At 46.3% G+C, this 16265-nt stretch overlaps 1 protein-coding gene across 3 annotated transcripts in view; it reads left to right on the top strand.

The window, feature by feature from the left end:
* Positions 1–16265, top strand: part of NR6A1 (nuclear receptor subfamily 6 group A member 1) — a 202487-nt gene that overhangs the window by 179364 nt on the left and 6858 nt on the right. For 2 of the 3 annotated variants that reach the window (XM_074330999.2, XM_088793420.1), the window contains 5 exons: positions 4263–4417; positions 5807–6034; positions 7342–7596; positions 14389–14510; positions 16057–16209. In XM_074330999.2, the coding sequence (XP_074187100.2) occupies positions 4263–4417; positions 5807–6034; positions 7342–7596; positions 14389–14510; positions 16057–16209 (913 nt within the window). The remainder of the gene's footprint in view (positions 1–4262; positions 4418–5806; positions 6035–7341; positions 7597–14388; positions 14511–16056; positions 16210–16265) is intronic. The other variant, XM_074331000.2, reaches the window with a different exon arrangement.

The following is a 16265-nucleotide window of genomic DNA, read 5'->3' on the forward strand; positions in this document are numbered from 1 at the left end:
AAACATTTTCTTTATCCATTCATCCATCAATGGACACTTAGGTTGTTTCTACCTCTTGACTACTGTGAATAATGCGGCAATGAATGTGGAAGTGGAAGTATCTCTGAGATCCTGATTTCAGTTCTTGTGGGTAGATACCCAGAAGTGGGGTTACTGGGTCATATGGTAGTTCTGTCTTTAATTTTTTTGAGAAACCTCCATACTGTTTTCCATAGTGGCTTCACCATTTAATATTCCTACCCAGCAGCGCACAAGGGTTCCAATTTTCCACATCCTTTCCAGCACTTATTTACTGTTGGGTTCCCCCCTTCCGCCCCCATAATGGCCATCCTAATGTGCGGTGATACTGTGGTTTTGATTTGCATTTCCCTGATGATTAGTGATGGTGAGCCTCTTTTCACATACCTGTTGCCTATTCATGTCTTTGGAGAAATGGCTATTCAAGTCTTTTGCCCATTTTTTAATCATGTTATTTGTTTTTTTGCTATTGGGTTGCAGAAATTCCCTATATATCTTGGATACTGTGTTTCCCCAAAAATAAGACCTAGCTGGACAATCAGTTCGAATGTATCTTTTGGAGCAAAAATTCATATAAGACCTGGTCTTATTTTACTATAATATAAGACTGGGTCTTGCATTAGTTTTTGCTCCAAAAGACCCTTTAGAGCTGATTGTCCAGCTAGGTCTTATTTTCGGGGAAACACAGTATTAACCCTTTATCAGATATATGGTTTGCAGATATTTTCTCTCATTCTGTGAGTTACCTATTCACTTCGTTGATTGTTTGCTTTGCAGAAGTTTTTTAGTTTGATATAACCCCATTTGTCTATTTTTGCTTTTGTTGCCTGTGTTTTTCGTGTCAAATTTAAGAAATTATTGCCAAGGCCAATGTCAAGAAGCTTATTTTCTCTCTCTTTTTTTTAGGAGTTTTATATTTTCAAAAGGTTTTAAGTCTTTAATCCACTTTGAGTTGATTTTTGTGTATGGTGTGAGATAGAGTCTAATTTCATTCTTTTGCATATCAATATCCAGTTGTCCCAACACAGCTTGTTTGAAGAGATATCCTTTCCCCATTGTGTAGTCTTGGTATCTTTGCCAAAGATCTTTTCATCATATATGCATGTGTTTATTTTGGGGCTATACTCTGTTCCATTGGTCTGTATCCATAAGCCAGTACCATACTGTTTTGATTACTGTATGGCTTTGTAATGCTTTGAAATCAAGAGCTGTAAGATCTCTGGTTTTGCTGTTCTTTCTCAGGATTGTTTTGGCTGTTTGGGATTCCTGTGGTTCTGTATGAATTTTAAGATTTTTTATTTCTGCAAAAAATGCCATTAGAATTTTGATAGGGATAGCATTGCATTGACTCTGTAGATAACTTAGGGTAATATTAACAATATTATCATTTTAACAATATTATCATTTAATGGACATTTTAACAATGTTATCAACTCCTTCAATCTATGAACGTGGGATGTCTTCCCATTTATTTATATCCTTAATTTCTTTCAGCAGTATGCATGTCTTTCACCTGTTTAGTTAAGTTTATTCCTAAGTATTTTATTCTTTTGGATACTATTGTAAATGAGATTGTTTTCTTAATTTCCTTTTCAGATAATTCATAGAAATGTCACTGGTCTTTGTATGTTGATTTCATATCCTGCAACTTTAAGATCATGTCATCTGTGAACAGATAATTTTACTTCTTCCTTTCTGATACAGATGCTTTTTATTTCTTTTTATTTTTGCTTCCTTCCTCCGGCTAGGACTTCCAGTACTATGTTGAATAGAAGTGTTAAGAGGGGGCATCCTTGCCTTGATCCTGATCTTAGGAAAAGCTTTCAGTTTTTCACCATTGAGTGTTGGGCTTTTCATATATGATCTTCATTTGTATTCATTCTTTTTATATTTAGGTGCAGTAGAAAGTTTACCCATTGGGAAGAATTCTTAAGCATTTCCTCAGAAAAACCTTCCTCAGTATTACCCGATGTTTTTCTGAGGATGCTGTGTGGCTCTCCGAACCATGCCAGGGGATCTTCAGTTACTTACGTCTCCAGACGCTGTGCATCATTGAGGGAGCTGATATGCAGAGAAACCTATTTCATCCGTTGTTGCATTTGACTTTTTGATCCTGGGCATATAATTTTCCCTTTAGTCTTTTACAATTTCTAGGGTGTGTTAGGACGAGAGAGCTGTGATTTCCAATTTGTTAACTGTTTAATTATAATTAAAAATAAGGGATAGACTTTCCATTTATTGAGCACCTGTTGTGCCACCTGCACTTTATGACTTTATTTTAGATTAATCTCCCAAGTCTGTCTGACTCAAAGCTGCATATTTCTGTGCTCCAGCACCCTGTGAGGGACCCTGAGCTATGAGGGAGGTGGTATTGTCTCCATTCTACAGACAAGGGCGCTAAGACCCAGAGAACTGGAGTGACTTCCCCAACAGTACTTACTGTTGTAAGTACCTACTGTTGTAGGCACCCAGCTAGGAAATTGCAGACGAGATTTGAACCCAGATTCACAGGCCCCCTGTTCAATGCATCAGTGATTACCCAGTGTCCCATCGGACCCACAGGGAGAGACAGGTGCAGTCTCACTTTGCCTCCCAGCTGGAGGAAGCTGACGTTACCAGGACTTGCCCTTTTCACCCAGCTCCAGTTATTTCCATGCCCACCAAGCTCTGGTCTTGCTCTCATCGCCATCACTGAGGCTGCTTCAGTCAGGGCCTCAGTAGATGTCTTGTAGTTTGATGCCACCGTTTGTCTTTGCATGTCTTATAAAATACAATCAGTAATTTCAGTGTTCTAAGGACCCGTAAGAGAAAAGTGCGGCGGGGGGCAGGGGTTTATTTGTTTTTTGCTACATTTGACTGAATAAAGACAACCCCTCCAATACACAGTCCAAGCTATTTAAGACCAATCACTCAGCTTGCACACCAGTTGATCATTTCTTGTTTTTCCTCCCAAGTCCTGAGGGCTGGTTGGCTTCCAGTTCGAAATGCCTCCTGTATTAACGTTGGGAGCAGCTCAAGGTTTCCTCACAAGCTCCCCGAGCAAGAATTTTGCAGGTCTGAGTTAGTCCGACTTGGGAGAAAATATTCTCCCATAGGAATAAGAAATAAAAATTCATTTGTCCCTTCCTCCTTAGCACTCGCTCTCATTCTGTGTGCTGAGTTTAGCTGGTTAGGCCTCAGCTCTGAGTTAGACACTTTATAGAAGTGTTTATTTACTTCCTATATGGTATACTAGCTAGAGCACTGGACTGAATACTTGGATACTTTGGCCTGTTTCTCAAACTCCTGCCCAGACATGGGCACGCAGTGTGATCTTGGGCAAGTCAGTTTATTTGTCTTAGCTACAATTTTTTATTTATTCAGTAGGCTTAAGAATGTCTTTCTTACTGAGAAAATCCATGTGAAATTTTGTGGTTAGTACTTAATAAGTGAACATTTGATTTATCCAACATGCATTTATTAAGTACTTTTTTTTAGGTCCTATCATAGTCTTATGTTTTGTAGAGGATATTTTATGATTCATTACCAGAAGTGCTATAAAAATAACAACGATGATGAAGATATCGTCAGTCTTCATTAGTTGCTATGTGCTAGGCCCTTTTATAAACATGTGATAATGTATTAACTAATTTAACCATCACAACAGTCCTATGAGATGTATACTATTATTCTCTCTACCATACAGATGAAGGAATTTAGGTTCAGATAGTTAAATGATTTACTTACCCAAGATTGTTCAATTAGAAAATGGCAGAACCTGGATTAGAACAAAGGTGGGCTAACTCTAGAATTCATACTCTTAACTACTATGCTGCTCTTCCTCTCTCAGAATACACAGCATTATGAGTGGATAGAAGAAGGGCTTAAAATTCTGTCTAGGTAGTGAATAGAAGGATCCACGAAGAAGGTGACATCTGGATTGGGTTGTGAAGGGCAAGGAGTTTGTTACTGGAAGTGGTTGCAGGGTAGGAAAGAACACTCCAGGATAAAGAGGAGTGCTGGAGAATTAGAGGCTTTGTGACTTGATGGGGGTAAATGGGCAAAGTAAGCCACTGTGATAAGAGGCGAGGAACCCAGCTGTCCTAGATTAGTGAGAGACCTAAAGTATGGGTGTGGAGGGGAGGGTGTCTGGCTTCTCTCTAGAGTTCTGGAACCCCCAGGAGGTTTAAGTAAGTTCTCAGCCCTAAGGAAGGAACAGAGTATCCTGAACACGCCGTCTAACATGTACCAATTCCTTGTCAAAGATTTCGGAGGAAGAGATCGAAAGGATCATGTCTGGGCAGGAATTTGAGGAAGAAGCCAATCACTGGAGCAACCATGGTGACAGCGACCACAGTTCCCCTGGGAACAGGGCTTCCGAGAGCAACCAGCCCTCACCAGGCTCCACACTATCCTCCAGGTGAGCTTCAAGGCAAGCCCAGTGTCACGTAGGGACCACCCAGGCAGGGTGTGGACCCACAGAACCCTCTGGGCCGGGTATTCCTGCCAGTCGGTCTCAGCCAGTAGTCCTGCTCCCTCGGCGTTTGGGGTCGGGCCCAGGACGAGGCCAAGCAGCATGCGACAACCCAGTTTCTGCTAAAGACCTTGAAAGTGTCTCAGCAGTCTCGTCCGCAGGCTGACAGAGTGCTATAGCTGCGCTCCGTGCCCGTATGTTCTTCACCTAGCAGCAGCAGAACTTTCAAATGGAGCTCTTTTCTCCGATTTACTTTATCACTGAAATAGTGACAGTATTAAATTAAGTTATAATTTCTCTGCCTCAGCAAGAGTGCAGATTCTCACTTTATAAATTTTAAGAAACAGTGAAGATTTTTAACCTAGTCAAATTTGCTGCTATCATGGAATACCACTTAGGAAACTCTTGGTTCCAGAATGGTATCTCAGGTTAGTTGTTAGGTGTGAAATGTAGCTGTCAGCTACCAAGGGAGGCTTTCTTTCCCCAGGAATTTTTCTTACAGGAAAGGGATTGACAAACTGTCTATGAAAGACAGGTAATAAATACTTCAGGCTTTGCAGACCTACGGTCTAGCTCTCAACTACCAGCAGATTGCAAAAGCAGCCAGAGACAATACGTAAAGGAATGAGTATGGCTGTGTCCCAGTAAAACTTCATTTACCACAACAAGCCCTGGGCCGTAGTTGATGACCCATTACAGGAGATGCATCTAGTTATTTCCATGCCCACCAAGCTCTGGTCTTGCTCTCATCGCTACAGGAGTTTTTAAAACTTAATTGACAGAGTGGCTGGATTTCTCCCAAAAAAGGGAAGGAAGATAAGAATCTGCCTTTCTCTTCATATTTCATTATAACCTTTATTCATTCAGCTGTTCTGTAGTTTGTTTCATTTGAATATTTAGGGAGTTGTGGCCATGTGTCAGGTTCCTTGCTAGGTGCTGGATTTGTTTTGTACAAGGCACCTAGCCTGTCTGTGCCTTACTTTTCCTAGCAGTAAAAAACAAAACACTTCCCGCCTTCCCACACCCACACCCCCATCCCCCCAAAAAACAGCTCACCTTTATCATCATGGTCTATAAGTATCCCTTAAAAACTCTCCAAATTTGGCACCGTGTGAATTCCTGTAGCCATCGTTCATGGTCTGTTCTCCCAGGTCCTGGGTGTCCAAGGGGAGCCACACAGCCACTCGCACAGAATCCCTGTCTGAGAGGGGAGAGATGCATGTAACCATTAATTGTGTCCCTGGCTTGATGAAGACGAACTGCAGGGCTGAAGAATCCCTCCGAGTGGGCCGTAGACCTGCCATGGTTCTGCCTGACGTGAGCCTTTCTCTCCAGTAGGTCTGTGGAACTCAATGGATTTATGGCATTCAGGGAGCAGTACATGGGAGTGTCCGTGCCTCCACACTATCAGTACATACCGCACCTTTTTAACTATTCTGCCCACTCGCCACTTCTGCCCCCACAAGCTCGCAGCCTGGACCCCCAGTCATACAGTCTGATTCACCAGCTCGTATCAGCTGAGGACCTGGAGCCATTGGGCACGCCCATGTTGATCGAAGATGGGTGAGTGAGTCCTGCCCTATCTAGCCCTTGCAGCTTCAAAATGTTCTCTAGCCCACACCCCTCTTCATCCCAGGCTTCAGAGTGAGTTGGGGATAATGAGTGAGGACTCAGCATCAAAGGACAAATCTGTGCTGTCTTTGAAGTCAGTGGTCCCTCATTTTTCTCTTGAGCATCTTTTCTCATAGAGTTGCGGCTCTTTATCAATCCCTATGGAATTGGGATTAAAGAGCTTTTGTTTCTTCTTGGGCCTAGGTAAGCCAGGCCCTGGGATGGGTCTGTGCACTTCTGAGCCAAAGATGAGCTATAATTCTGGGGACAGTCATACACCAAGTCTAGGCTCCTTAACAAGGCACTCGGGGCACTAACTGGTTGTGGCCTGTCTACATCTCTAGCCAGCATACCTATGGGTGGCCTCTGCCGTGTGCTCTCTGTGTGGGCCTGAGACGGTGGAAGGAAATACTCTTTCAATCCCCGTTGTCTCTGTCCGAGTAGATAGTTCAGCCCCTCCCCCATTGCTGCACCCATTACTCCTTTGGCCTGGAGCGTAGGCTATTTGAGTGTTTCCAAGCTTAGGCTCCCTCCAAAAGGTCTCCTGACATTTCTTAATCTGGTCTCTAATTTCAAAGAGGAAATTCAAACATCTGTCTACAAGAAGGCCACACAAAACCTTCATAAATCTGGACATGGGGGTGTGGGAAATAGTCATGCCCAGGGGCCTTGAGAGAAAGAATCCGGGACCCTGGTGTCATCCAACCTGGGGATGAGAAATGCCCTGTACCTTCCTTCTGGCAGGCGCTTGGAAAAGCTGAGCAACTGTAGTTCCAGAACTCTCACCACCAGGGGGTGCAGTAGGAGCAGGAAAAGCTGAACTTGTGTTCTCTTTCAGCAGTCTGGACCCAGACTCATTTTGCCACCAGTCCGCTTTCAGTGGGCACCAGATCCCCCTAATGGAGCCCTCGTTGCCAAAACTAGTGCAGGAGTGACTTGGAATTTTCTGTAACATAAGCAACATTAGTGGACACCAACATTAAAAGTCACACTCCCTCATAATTGCACAAATTTCTGAGCTTCCTTTCCCCTCAGCAGCCTTTTCTCACCAAACCCGCCTCTCCAGCCCTGAGCTTGCTGCTGGCCCCAGTGCTGCCCCTTTGTCATTAGACTAAATTGAATGGAGCTGGAGATCCATGGTCAAGGGCAAGGAGCCCACCGCCAGAGACACTTTGTGCCCTTAGGAGAACCCTCTTCCTATGCCTCCATCCTCCTCCTCTGGCCACTAGAAGTGACTTTCCCCCGTCCCTATCCCCTAGATATGCTGTGACCCAGGCGGAGCTGTTTGCCCTGCTTTGCCGCCTGGCCGATGAGCTGCTCTTTAGGCAGATTGCCTGGATCAAGAAACTGCCTTTCTTCTGCGAGCTCTCAATCAAGGATTACACGTGCCTCCTGAGCTCTACATGGCAGGAATTAATCCTGCTGTCCTCCCTCACCGTTTACAGCAAGCAGATCTTTGGGGAGCTGGCCGATGTCACCGCCAAGTACTCACCCTCTGATGAAGAACTACACAGGTGAGGGCTACTGGCTGGGGAGGAGTTCCCAAGCAACCAAACAAACCACTGTCATCCCTACAAGGCAGCAGGGTTTCCTGGCACTCCTAAGTGGGCATTAAAGCCACACAGGGCTGCATTTGAATCTTTACTCTGCCATTGGCTAGCTCTGTAACCTCGGTCAAGTCTGTGATCCTCAGGTTCTGGATTTATAAGATGGGCCAGTAACAATACAAGTAACAAAGGGGGTAATAACAATCTCCCTGACAAGGTAGTTGTGAGGAATAAATGATATTGTGCAGTGAAGCTTAGCAGAAGCTAAGCTGTTATTTTGATCACATCTGGATTACTGCAGTAAGGCAGTATATCCGAGAAAAACAAAACTCTGAACTTTGCCTGTGAGGTGAGGAGCTCGGGGCTGCAGTGTGCGATCTGAGAACAAAACCCAGCATTCGCTGTGGCAGCCGCTGTGTGCCAGGCACAGGGCTTGGCATTTGTCGATTGCCTGACTTCTCACAGCCTCCAGCATGTAGGTGCGATTATGCCTATTTTATAAATGAGAAAACTAAGGTTCCCAGAGGCCTGCCTGACTGCAAAGCTTAGGCTCTTTACTGCATCCAAGATAGTAAGAGCATGGGACTAAGAGACGGTTTTTCTCCTCGATGTTCTAGCACGAAGTCTCATCCCAGCTGGCCAGGAGCCTTCTAACCTCCCTGTGTAGAGCAGCTCTTTTACTCACTTTGGAGACCAGAGCACATAGTGACACCCCCAAGTCAGGGCAAGTGATACAACTTTTCTGGCTTATTAATTTATCCATGTGTAGAATAAAGCTTACAACACATTTAAATAGACGTTTCAGTAATTCACCTTTATTGAACAGTTTCCAATAATGGAAGTCATGGGATTCTAGAGCACACAAGAAGGGGAGAAGAAAAGGTACCCCCATCGGTGCAAGCTGGAGAGGGTGAGGTACCAGCCCCCACACTTCTATACACAGGACTAGGATACATCTCCCTCTGGCACTCAGTCTCATGGCACAAAGACAAACCGAGACTTAGGCTGGAAGCAAAGCTCCAAGACCCTCAAGGGCCCTGTGCTGAGGGAGGGGGAGTCTGGGAGTTGACTTTCTCCCCAGGTTTCCTAATGTTCCCTTTTTAATGATGCTTACTAGCTTCAGGGTGATCTATAAATGACAGAGTTTTGAACCCAGCTGACACTTTGTCCTGTAAACAGAGTTATCTGATTTTGCAAATGACCTAACCCCTTGTCTTGAGCCTCTAATTCATTATTTCCATCAAATTCCTGTGTCCTGCTCTATGACTCTGGTCTGACCGAATGTTTGGATAGCAGTCAGCCTGCTCCAACATTGTCAGGGTTTGCAGAGCTGGCCCAGCGAGCCCGGCTTCCCTATTTGCCTGCAGTGCAGCCTGGGACCACCTCCAGAGTCAGCCTGTGGGCTCCACTCCCTGGAGAGAGCTGGGTTTTCCCCAGGCCTTCTCTAGGTAGGCAGGGACCACTGGTCGTGCAGGGCCTCTCTCTGGTTTTGAGCTTCATAAGGCACCCCATCCCACTACATCCAATCCCTTGCACCCCAAGAGCAAGGTAGGGACCTGTAACAGCTGAATTAGTGAGGGAATTTTTATTTCCTAGGAAGGCTCCCTACCAAGGAGAATCTAGAGCTGCATTGCCCAATATTGTGGCCACAAGCCTCAGGTGGCTTTTTAATTTTAAATTAAATAAAATTAAGTAAAATTAAAAATTAAGTTCCTCATTTGCACTAGCCACGTTTCAAGTGCTCAGTAGCCACATGTGGCTAGTGGCTACTGTATTGGACAGTACGGATACAGAGCATTTCCATTATCACAGAAAGTTCTGGTGAACAACGCTGACTCGAACACATGTTGCTGCTGAGCTCTCACGTGGGTTTGAGGATAAGAAATAGATTCTTTGTTAGGACTCTTATTCCACTATGGAGGCCTTCAGTGGAAAAGAGCGGCTTAAACTTCAGCCTGTTAGTTCTGATTCCACGCCCATTCGCTGCACACCTACTGTGTGTTTTGGGAGGCGGGGTGTTGGGATTGCAGATGACGCAGACATGGGTTCGTCCTGTGAGAGCCCCTATTCTTGGTTTAGGGGGTTGGGAGGCCAATAGAGCAGATACAATGTACAGTCTCAGGTGATGGTAGAGCTGGAGGGCGTATTAGGGAACCACGCAAGGGCAGACTAGGGAGCGAGTTCCTATATCGGCATAATCAGGGCGTTCTGGCTAGAGGTGCATCTTGAAGTGGGATTTTTCTAGGTAGATTACAGAGAACAGGAGGAAGGCAGGAGAACAACTCTAAGTCCTGGAAGTTAGAGCTCCTGGTTGGTGGCTAAGGGCAGGGAACCAAAAGCAGTCCTGTAGATTAGGGTGCTGAGAGAATGTATCTGCGAGACAGAAATGAGGGAAGAAATGAGTGGAGAGAAAGGTACAGAAAAGATAGGTCATGAAGGTGCTCAAATGCCTAATCGAAAGAAGAATTTGGATTTTGTCTAAACAGTATGAAGTCATAGGACATTTTTAAGTGGAGCAATCACATGGTCAGGTTGCATGTTAGAAAACCCCTGTGGATGTAAAGCTCAGGAAGGGTTGGCATGAGCAAGGCTAGAGGACGATGCTTGGATGGGAGACTGTTCCATAGCCCAGGACAAGGCAGCAGTGGCGCTGGGAGCAGAGACGGCAGCACAGAGTTCAGAGGTGGCAAGGAGGTGAATCACGTCAGCGGGACTTCAGTGAGTGGAAAAGGTGGGGGTGCTGCCAGGCAGGGGGACACCAATTCTCTAGCCAAGATGATGGAGCCTGGGAAGAACAGGCTGAGAGATGAGCCACTCTGAATTTGATTGGGATCTGTGGAGTCTGAGATGCGTGTGGAAGGTGCCCCAGAGGTCAGAGGAAATGGAACTGCGAGAACCTCTGGAATCAGGCTCATCCCTGTCAAGCAGCCCCACTCTGCTAGAAACCCAGGGTGTGGAATCCGTAATTGGCCATAGCTCTTTCCTACCTTGCTTGCTCCTGCGTTCCTCCCACTCCCCCAAATGCCTTTACTTTTTCACAACTCTGAGAGCAAGTGAGTTTCTGCTGTCATGAAAAGGCTTTTCCCCGATGATGCATGACCACCTCCTTTTCTCTTCTCAAATATCGAATCGAATTTATGGTGCCCATTTTCCTTAATCAGGCCGTTATCAGACAGTGAGCCGGGTGAATTTGATTTAAAGCAGATTGTAGCACCAGCCAGCGACTGCTCCTGGCCCTAATCAAGACTCCTTCACGCTCAGAAGATGCCTTGCACTCGATGGGCTTTAATGGGCACTTCTGCCTCCTGAGTATTAGCTCCGTTTCTGCCAGATCTTCGGAAATTTCCCTCCCAGCTTCCCTACTCAGACCCTAGCTGGAAGGTTCAGGAAACATACAGCCTTCTTTTTGCTTTGGTAATGGGAGCAATGATGACGATGCTAATAGGTAAGAATTACAGACTGTATTGTGCCGGATTCCATCGTAAGGGCTTTAACATTTGTTTAGTCCTCACCGCCACCCTGAGACTGCACTGATATGATATTTCCCTGTTCTACCGTTGAGGGGCGTGAGCAGAGAGGTGAAAACTCAAGGCTACAAAGCTAGGAAGAGATGGGGTTGAGATTACTACCTAGATCTTTGGTGCTCCAAAGCCCAGGCTCTCTGCCATTACGCTAGACTAAATTCGTTAGCCTTCTCAAAAATTCGACTTTCTGGAACGTGTCCCGGAGCTGCTGTCTTTCTGCTTTTTTGGAGCCTGTATGTGGGTACTGAGGTGGCAGTCCCTCTAAGGCTGTGGCTGATGGGGTAGGTGTATTTAGATGAATGAAAAAGAGACAACTAGGCCTCTCAGCCCCCTTAATGGGACATAACTTATACAGTGTCAGCTTCAATTGCTGACTGAATGGTCCAGTGGTTTGGGGGTTCCTGGCAGGAATGTTTTCCTTGTCCTAGCGTGCTTGTGTAATGGGAACCTAGAAGAAGAATGGGTGTGTTTGTCCAGTTCTCTGGCTTTGAATGCTGATAATTTGTAGACAGGGACTACAGGGGCGTTAGAGCCGTGGGCCGGGCAGCTGTGGGGGAGGTACGGCTGCGGGCCCATGGAACAGAGAACAATTTGTTTATCAAGGGTTGGGATGCGGGGTGTGGAGGGAAGCTTTGCAGTCAGGCGCTGGAGACTGAGTGGGGGCTGCCGGGCTAGCTGCCAGCCCCCACCGCTGCCAGGGGTCCGTGATGGTAGCCTGTCCTAAGAATTTTGGAAAGGAGGTATGTGCTGTCCCCAAGAGGAAGGGCAGATTGGGGGCATATGCTCAGGCCGGGCACTGGGGAGCGCCTTTGTGTGCCTCGGGTCAGGACTCAGCCAGGAATAGGTTTGGCACTCCTGGCGAGGGGCCTGGCCGGTAGCCACACACCTGCAGGTTCTGCGCGCCAGAGGGAGCACTTGGGGCAAGAGGTTGCTGATTAAGGAGAGAGCATTATCTGCGCTTGCTACACTGCTCAGCCACCAGACAGATGCGGACACTGCTGCTCCGCCTGCACCCTGCTTTTCTATGCCCTACCCATCCCAGCCCTCCCCCAGCCCTCCAGGCAGACCCTAGAAGGCATTTACTCTGAAGACCTTTTCCTCTCAGGAGCACAGAGTAATCTACCCTCCCGGGCACACTGCCTGCTGCCAGCCTCGGCGTCACGGAAGCTCTGCAGGGCAGTTGTGTGCACTGCAGCCACCCCAGCACCCGCTCTGATTGGGCCCTGGGCTGAGTTGCTGTGGGAACAGAGTTCCCGAGGTGCCCTGTGGTAGCATGTGGTAGCTTTTCCCAGTTACCAGTTCACCAATTCAGAGCAAGGCAGCCAGGGAGAAGGCAGTGTAGTGCTGAGAAAGGGACAGGCTTGCGATGAGAACACGGGATTAAACCTTAGCTCATCACCAGTTATTTACTATGTAACTTTGGGAAAGGCACCTCTTCCGCTTCCTCACCCCTCACATGAGGTGATATTACTAATCTCACAGGTTATCATGAGGGTCAAATGCAAGAATGCAGTAGGGGCCCAGTAAACAACCTCTGTGAGCCTTAGTTTCCACATGTGAACGAAGGATTATAACATCTACTTGGGGACTTACTGGGAGTATCCAGTAAAATTATGTATGTAGAATATTTAACAAAGTGCTTGGCAAGTAGCAAACATTTAACAAATGGTAGATAAAGTTATCCATAGTGGTTATTCAATATGAGTTTGTCTGTCAGCTAGTCTGGGAAAATATCAATAAAGCTGTAAAAGCCACTGGGACCAGGAGCAGAGAGAAACGGACTCAGCCATCAGAGTTCAAAATCAGCACTGAGAGAAGCCCCAGCTCAGACTGACTGGGAGCCAAACCTTGAGGCAGAAGGTCAGAGCTGCAATTGCGAGGAGCTGCTGCTGGACTCCCCCTGGTGTTTGAGAGCTGCAGGTGCCTCTGGCCCCAGCCAGAACCAGACTTTCTCCCAGGAGAAGTGTCCCTCGTGCCCAGGAAGCCAAGCCCTTGCAAAGCCTTCAGAGTTACTGCAGAAAGCGGTAGTACATCCCCGGGTGCTCTGGACCCTCCCCAGTCAGGGCCTTCTTGCCTAGCACAGGGCTGCGCTACCCAGACCTGAACATAATTGCTCAGATGCAGCCCTGGGCTGAGCATCTCTCTGAGCTGCACCTAAGGCCTGTCTGGCACTGGCCTTGGCCCACAGGCCAGCCCACTGCTAGAAGGGCAGAGGCTGGGCCTGACCCCAGCTTTTATAAACTGCTTCCCCGTTAAGCCTTTGCCTCCTTGGTTTGGTGGTATTTCCATCTCTGATATGAGATATTCCCCACTATGACCCAGAGTATTAGTCCCTTAGTCTGGGGCTCCTTTGCCTAAAACTTGGTCTGTTGTCAAGGAGCTTACTCCTAATCCAAAAGAAAAGAGCATTGAGAATTCTCTGCTAGGGGGATGCCACCTTAGATACTGGGAAAACCAAGGCCCTGGGAAGTTAGCCCCGGTTCCACGTTCCAGCTCTGTCACCACTAGCTGCGTGCTTGTGGACCAGTCCCCACTATTTGAACTTCCGGTTCTCATCTGTACAGTGGTGGTGATAATCTCACCTAGCCCATAGTGCTGAGAAAATTTAATGAGGTAATGCACATAAAGTGCCCAGCACAGGAGGTGGCATGGCGTGGAGGCTCAGTTAATATTTTCCTCCCTCCTAGCTGAAGTCAGAGATGCCAATAAAAATTTTCACTGTGCATAACCTCAGCCCTGCTGGAAATGGTGAACCTAAATAAATAAATATAGTCAACAGCTTTTTCTGCATTGTGGCAGAGACTCACATAGAGTCACCATGGCAGCTGCCACTGATACTGGATTCTATATCTCAACAATAGCAGTTATGCTAATAATGTCATTTGTTACCCCAAGCAGGCAAGCATTATTAACTTACAGAGGGGGACCTCAAAGCTTACAGGTGTCAAATGACTAGCCTAAGGTCTCATAGCTTTTATGTGATAGAGCTGGACTTGAACTTAGATTTGGTCGATCCCCCCAACCTTGAGAACAGCAGCTTGTATGAACTATCTTGGCTTCTAGATAAAACATGGATCCACACCAGTCCTTGACAAATGGTTCTGAATTCCATTTCCCCCAAGCTCAGCCTCTTTCCTCCGTCAGATGCCTTAAGGAGCTGTAGGAAACCTCTGACCCCTTCCCTGGTCTCCACTGGAGTCAGAGCCCACTATTAACAACTGCGTCTCTTCCCCAGATTTAGTGATGAAGGGATGGAGGTGATCGAGCGGCTCATCTACCTATATCACAAGTTCCATCAGCTAAAGGTCAGCAATGAGGAGTACGCTTGCATGAAAGCAATTAACTTCTTAAATCAAGGTGAGTGGCTTGGGGAACGGGAAAAAGGGACTTTATTTTTATTTTTTTGCCAGTGAGCATTTGCCCTCATGTTTCATGCCCCCCTTTACCCTCAGGACTGTCACCCAGAATCTGACACAGCATGTGGGTACCAGTCTTGGAAGGCCTGTGCTCCCCTCATCATCATCCTGTAGGGCATACTTTGGATATTTTCTTCAAACCTAAATGCCACAGTCTCTATAACTCATAGCGGAAGGAAGAGGATTCGCTTTGTTTAGTTAGTTTCAATGCATTTAAACACAGACACCAAGGACAGTACATGCGTCATTTAAATTATGTACTGAGTTTACCAGTGACTGAAGAAGAGCAGAGTGACTGATGGAGCTATTGGAGATAAGGCCTCTGCAACAGGCTGCCAGTGTTCGGACAGCCCCTCTGGGGCAGAGTGGGGGTGCACAGAAACACACATGTATATCAAGCATGGCTTTTCATTAGAAGAGTGCTGGATAGGATTTGTGTGAAGTAGTACCTACAAAGTAGCGCTTGGTAGCTGCTGGTAACCAGAGTAGTGTGAAGGAGAATTTGTATTCTTTTTTTTTCCAAAGTGGCATGTGAGTGCTCTGCTCTCAGAGTGGACCCGGGCTGTTTTGCTGCCTGTGGTATTAAAAGTGCTCTGTTCCTGTATTGCATTGCCTCGTATGAGACTCTGGGTCCCCTGGTCTGTGCCCACACTGGCCAAACCTCCTCCTGCTACTTCAGTACAATTCACGCATGTATCTGGTGGTGTGTGCCTTCCCTAGGCCAGGCCCTGTGGTGAGCATGAAAGACACTGACAAATAAATTAGATCCCAGGTCCCTGTCCTCAAGAAATAGACTCTGACGGCACATGACACGTTACTTGAGCTTCAGATAGGGGGAGATCAGTAGCAACTACTTGGAGGAGAAATCTAAGCAGGGCCTCAAAGGCTGGGTAAGATTTATACATAGACTATATTCTATATTTTATATAGAGATATAAAAAAGGGGTAGGGGTGTGTGTGTGTGTGTGTGTGTGTGTGTGTGTGTGTAAAAATAAGAGACATCTATGTAGAAAATACTGGAGTGACATCCCAGATGAGCAGAGACACAAGAGACCATGTGTGAATACTCATATACTCGTATGTACAAGCATGAATGCGTAGGTATCAGCAAAGTTTGATGGGCTCCGGCAAAGTGCAAATTTAAAGATACTGTGCAGGATAAATTAAGAAAGGTAGATTATTCAGTCAGTTGTTCAACACCTACTGGTTGGCCTTGTTTTGTGCCAAGCCCTGTGCTGGGCGCCAGGTGTGAAGACTGAGCCTAACCCTCAAAGGGCTCGGTCTAGTGATTTTCCTACATGATTTTTTTTTTCTTCATCTGATTTCTCTTCCCTTATCCAGAACTTTGTTCCTGCGTGTCAAAAGGAGAAAAGATCTCTTGCTGTGACATTTAATAACTTTTAATTGAAAGATACACCTATTCAAGGAGTTGGTGTTTCTTCCATGTTAGAAAGCCCCTCCCACTTCCCGTGTGGTTTTCTTCACAGATATCAGGGGTCTGGCCAGTGCCTCACAGCTGGAACAGTTGAACAAGCGATATTGGTACATTTGCCAGGATTTCACTGAATATAAATATACACATCAGCCGAACCGCTTTCCTGACCTCATGATGTGCTTACCTGAGATTCGATATATTGCAGGTAACATTCTGGGTGCTGGGTTCCCAACGCTTCCTTGCTTCTCTTAGCTTGTGAAG

Source organism: Rhinolophus sinicus, chromosome 16 (genome assembly GCF_057876585.1).
Source record: "Rhinolophus sinicus isolate RSI-liver-muscle chromosome 16, RSI-T2T, whole genome shotgun sequence".
In the NCBI taxonomy this organism is placed as follows: Eukaryota; Metazoa; Chordata; class Mammalia; order Chiroptera; family Rhinolophidae; genus Rhinolophus; species Rhinolophus sinicus.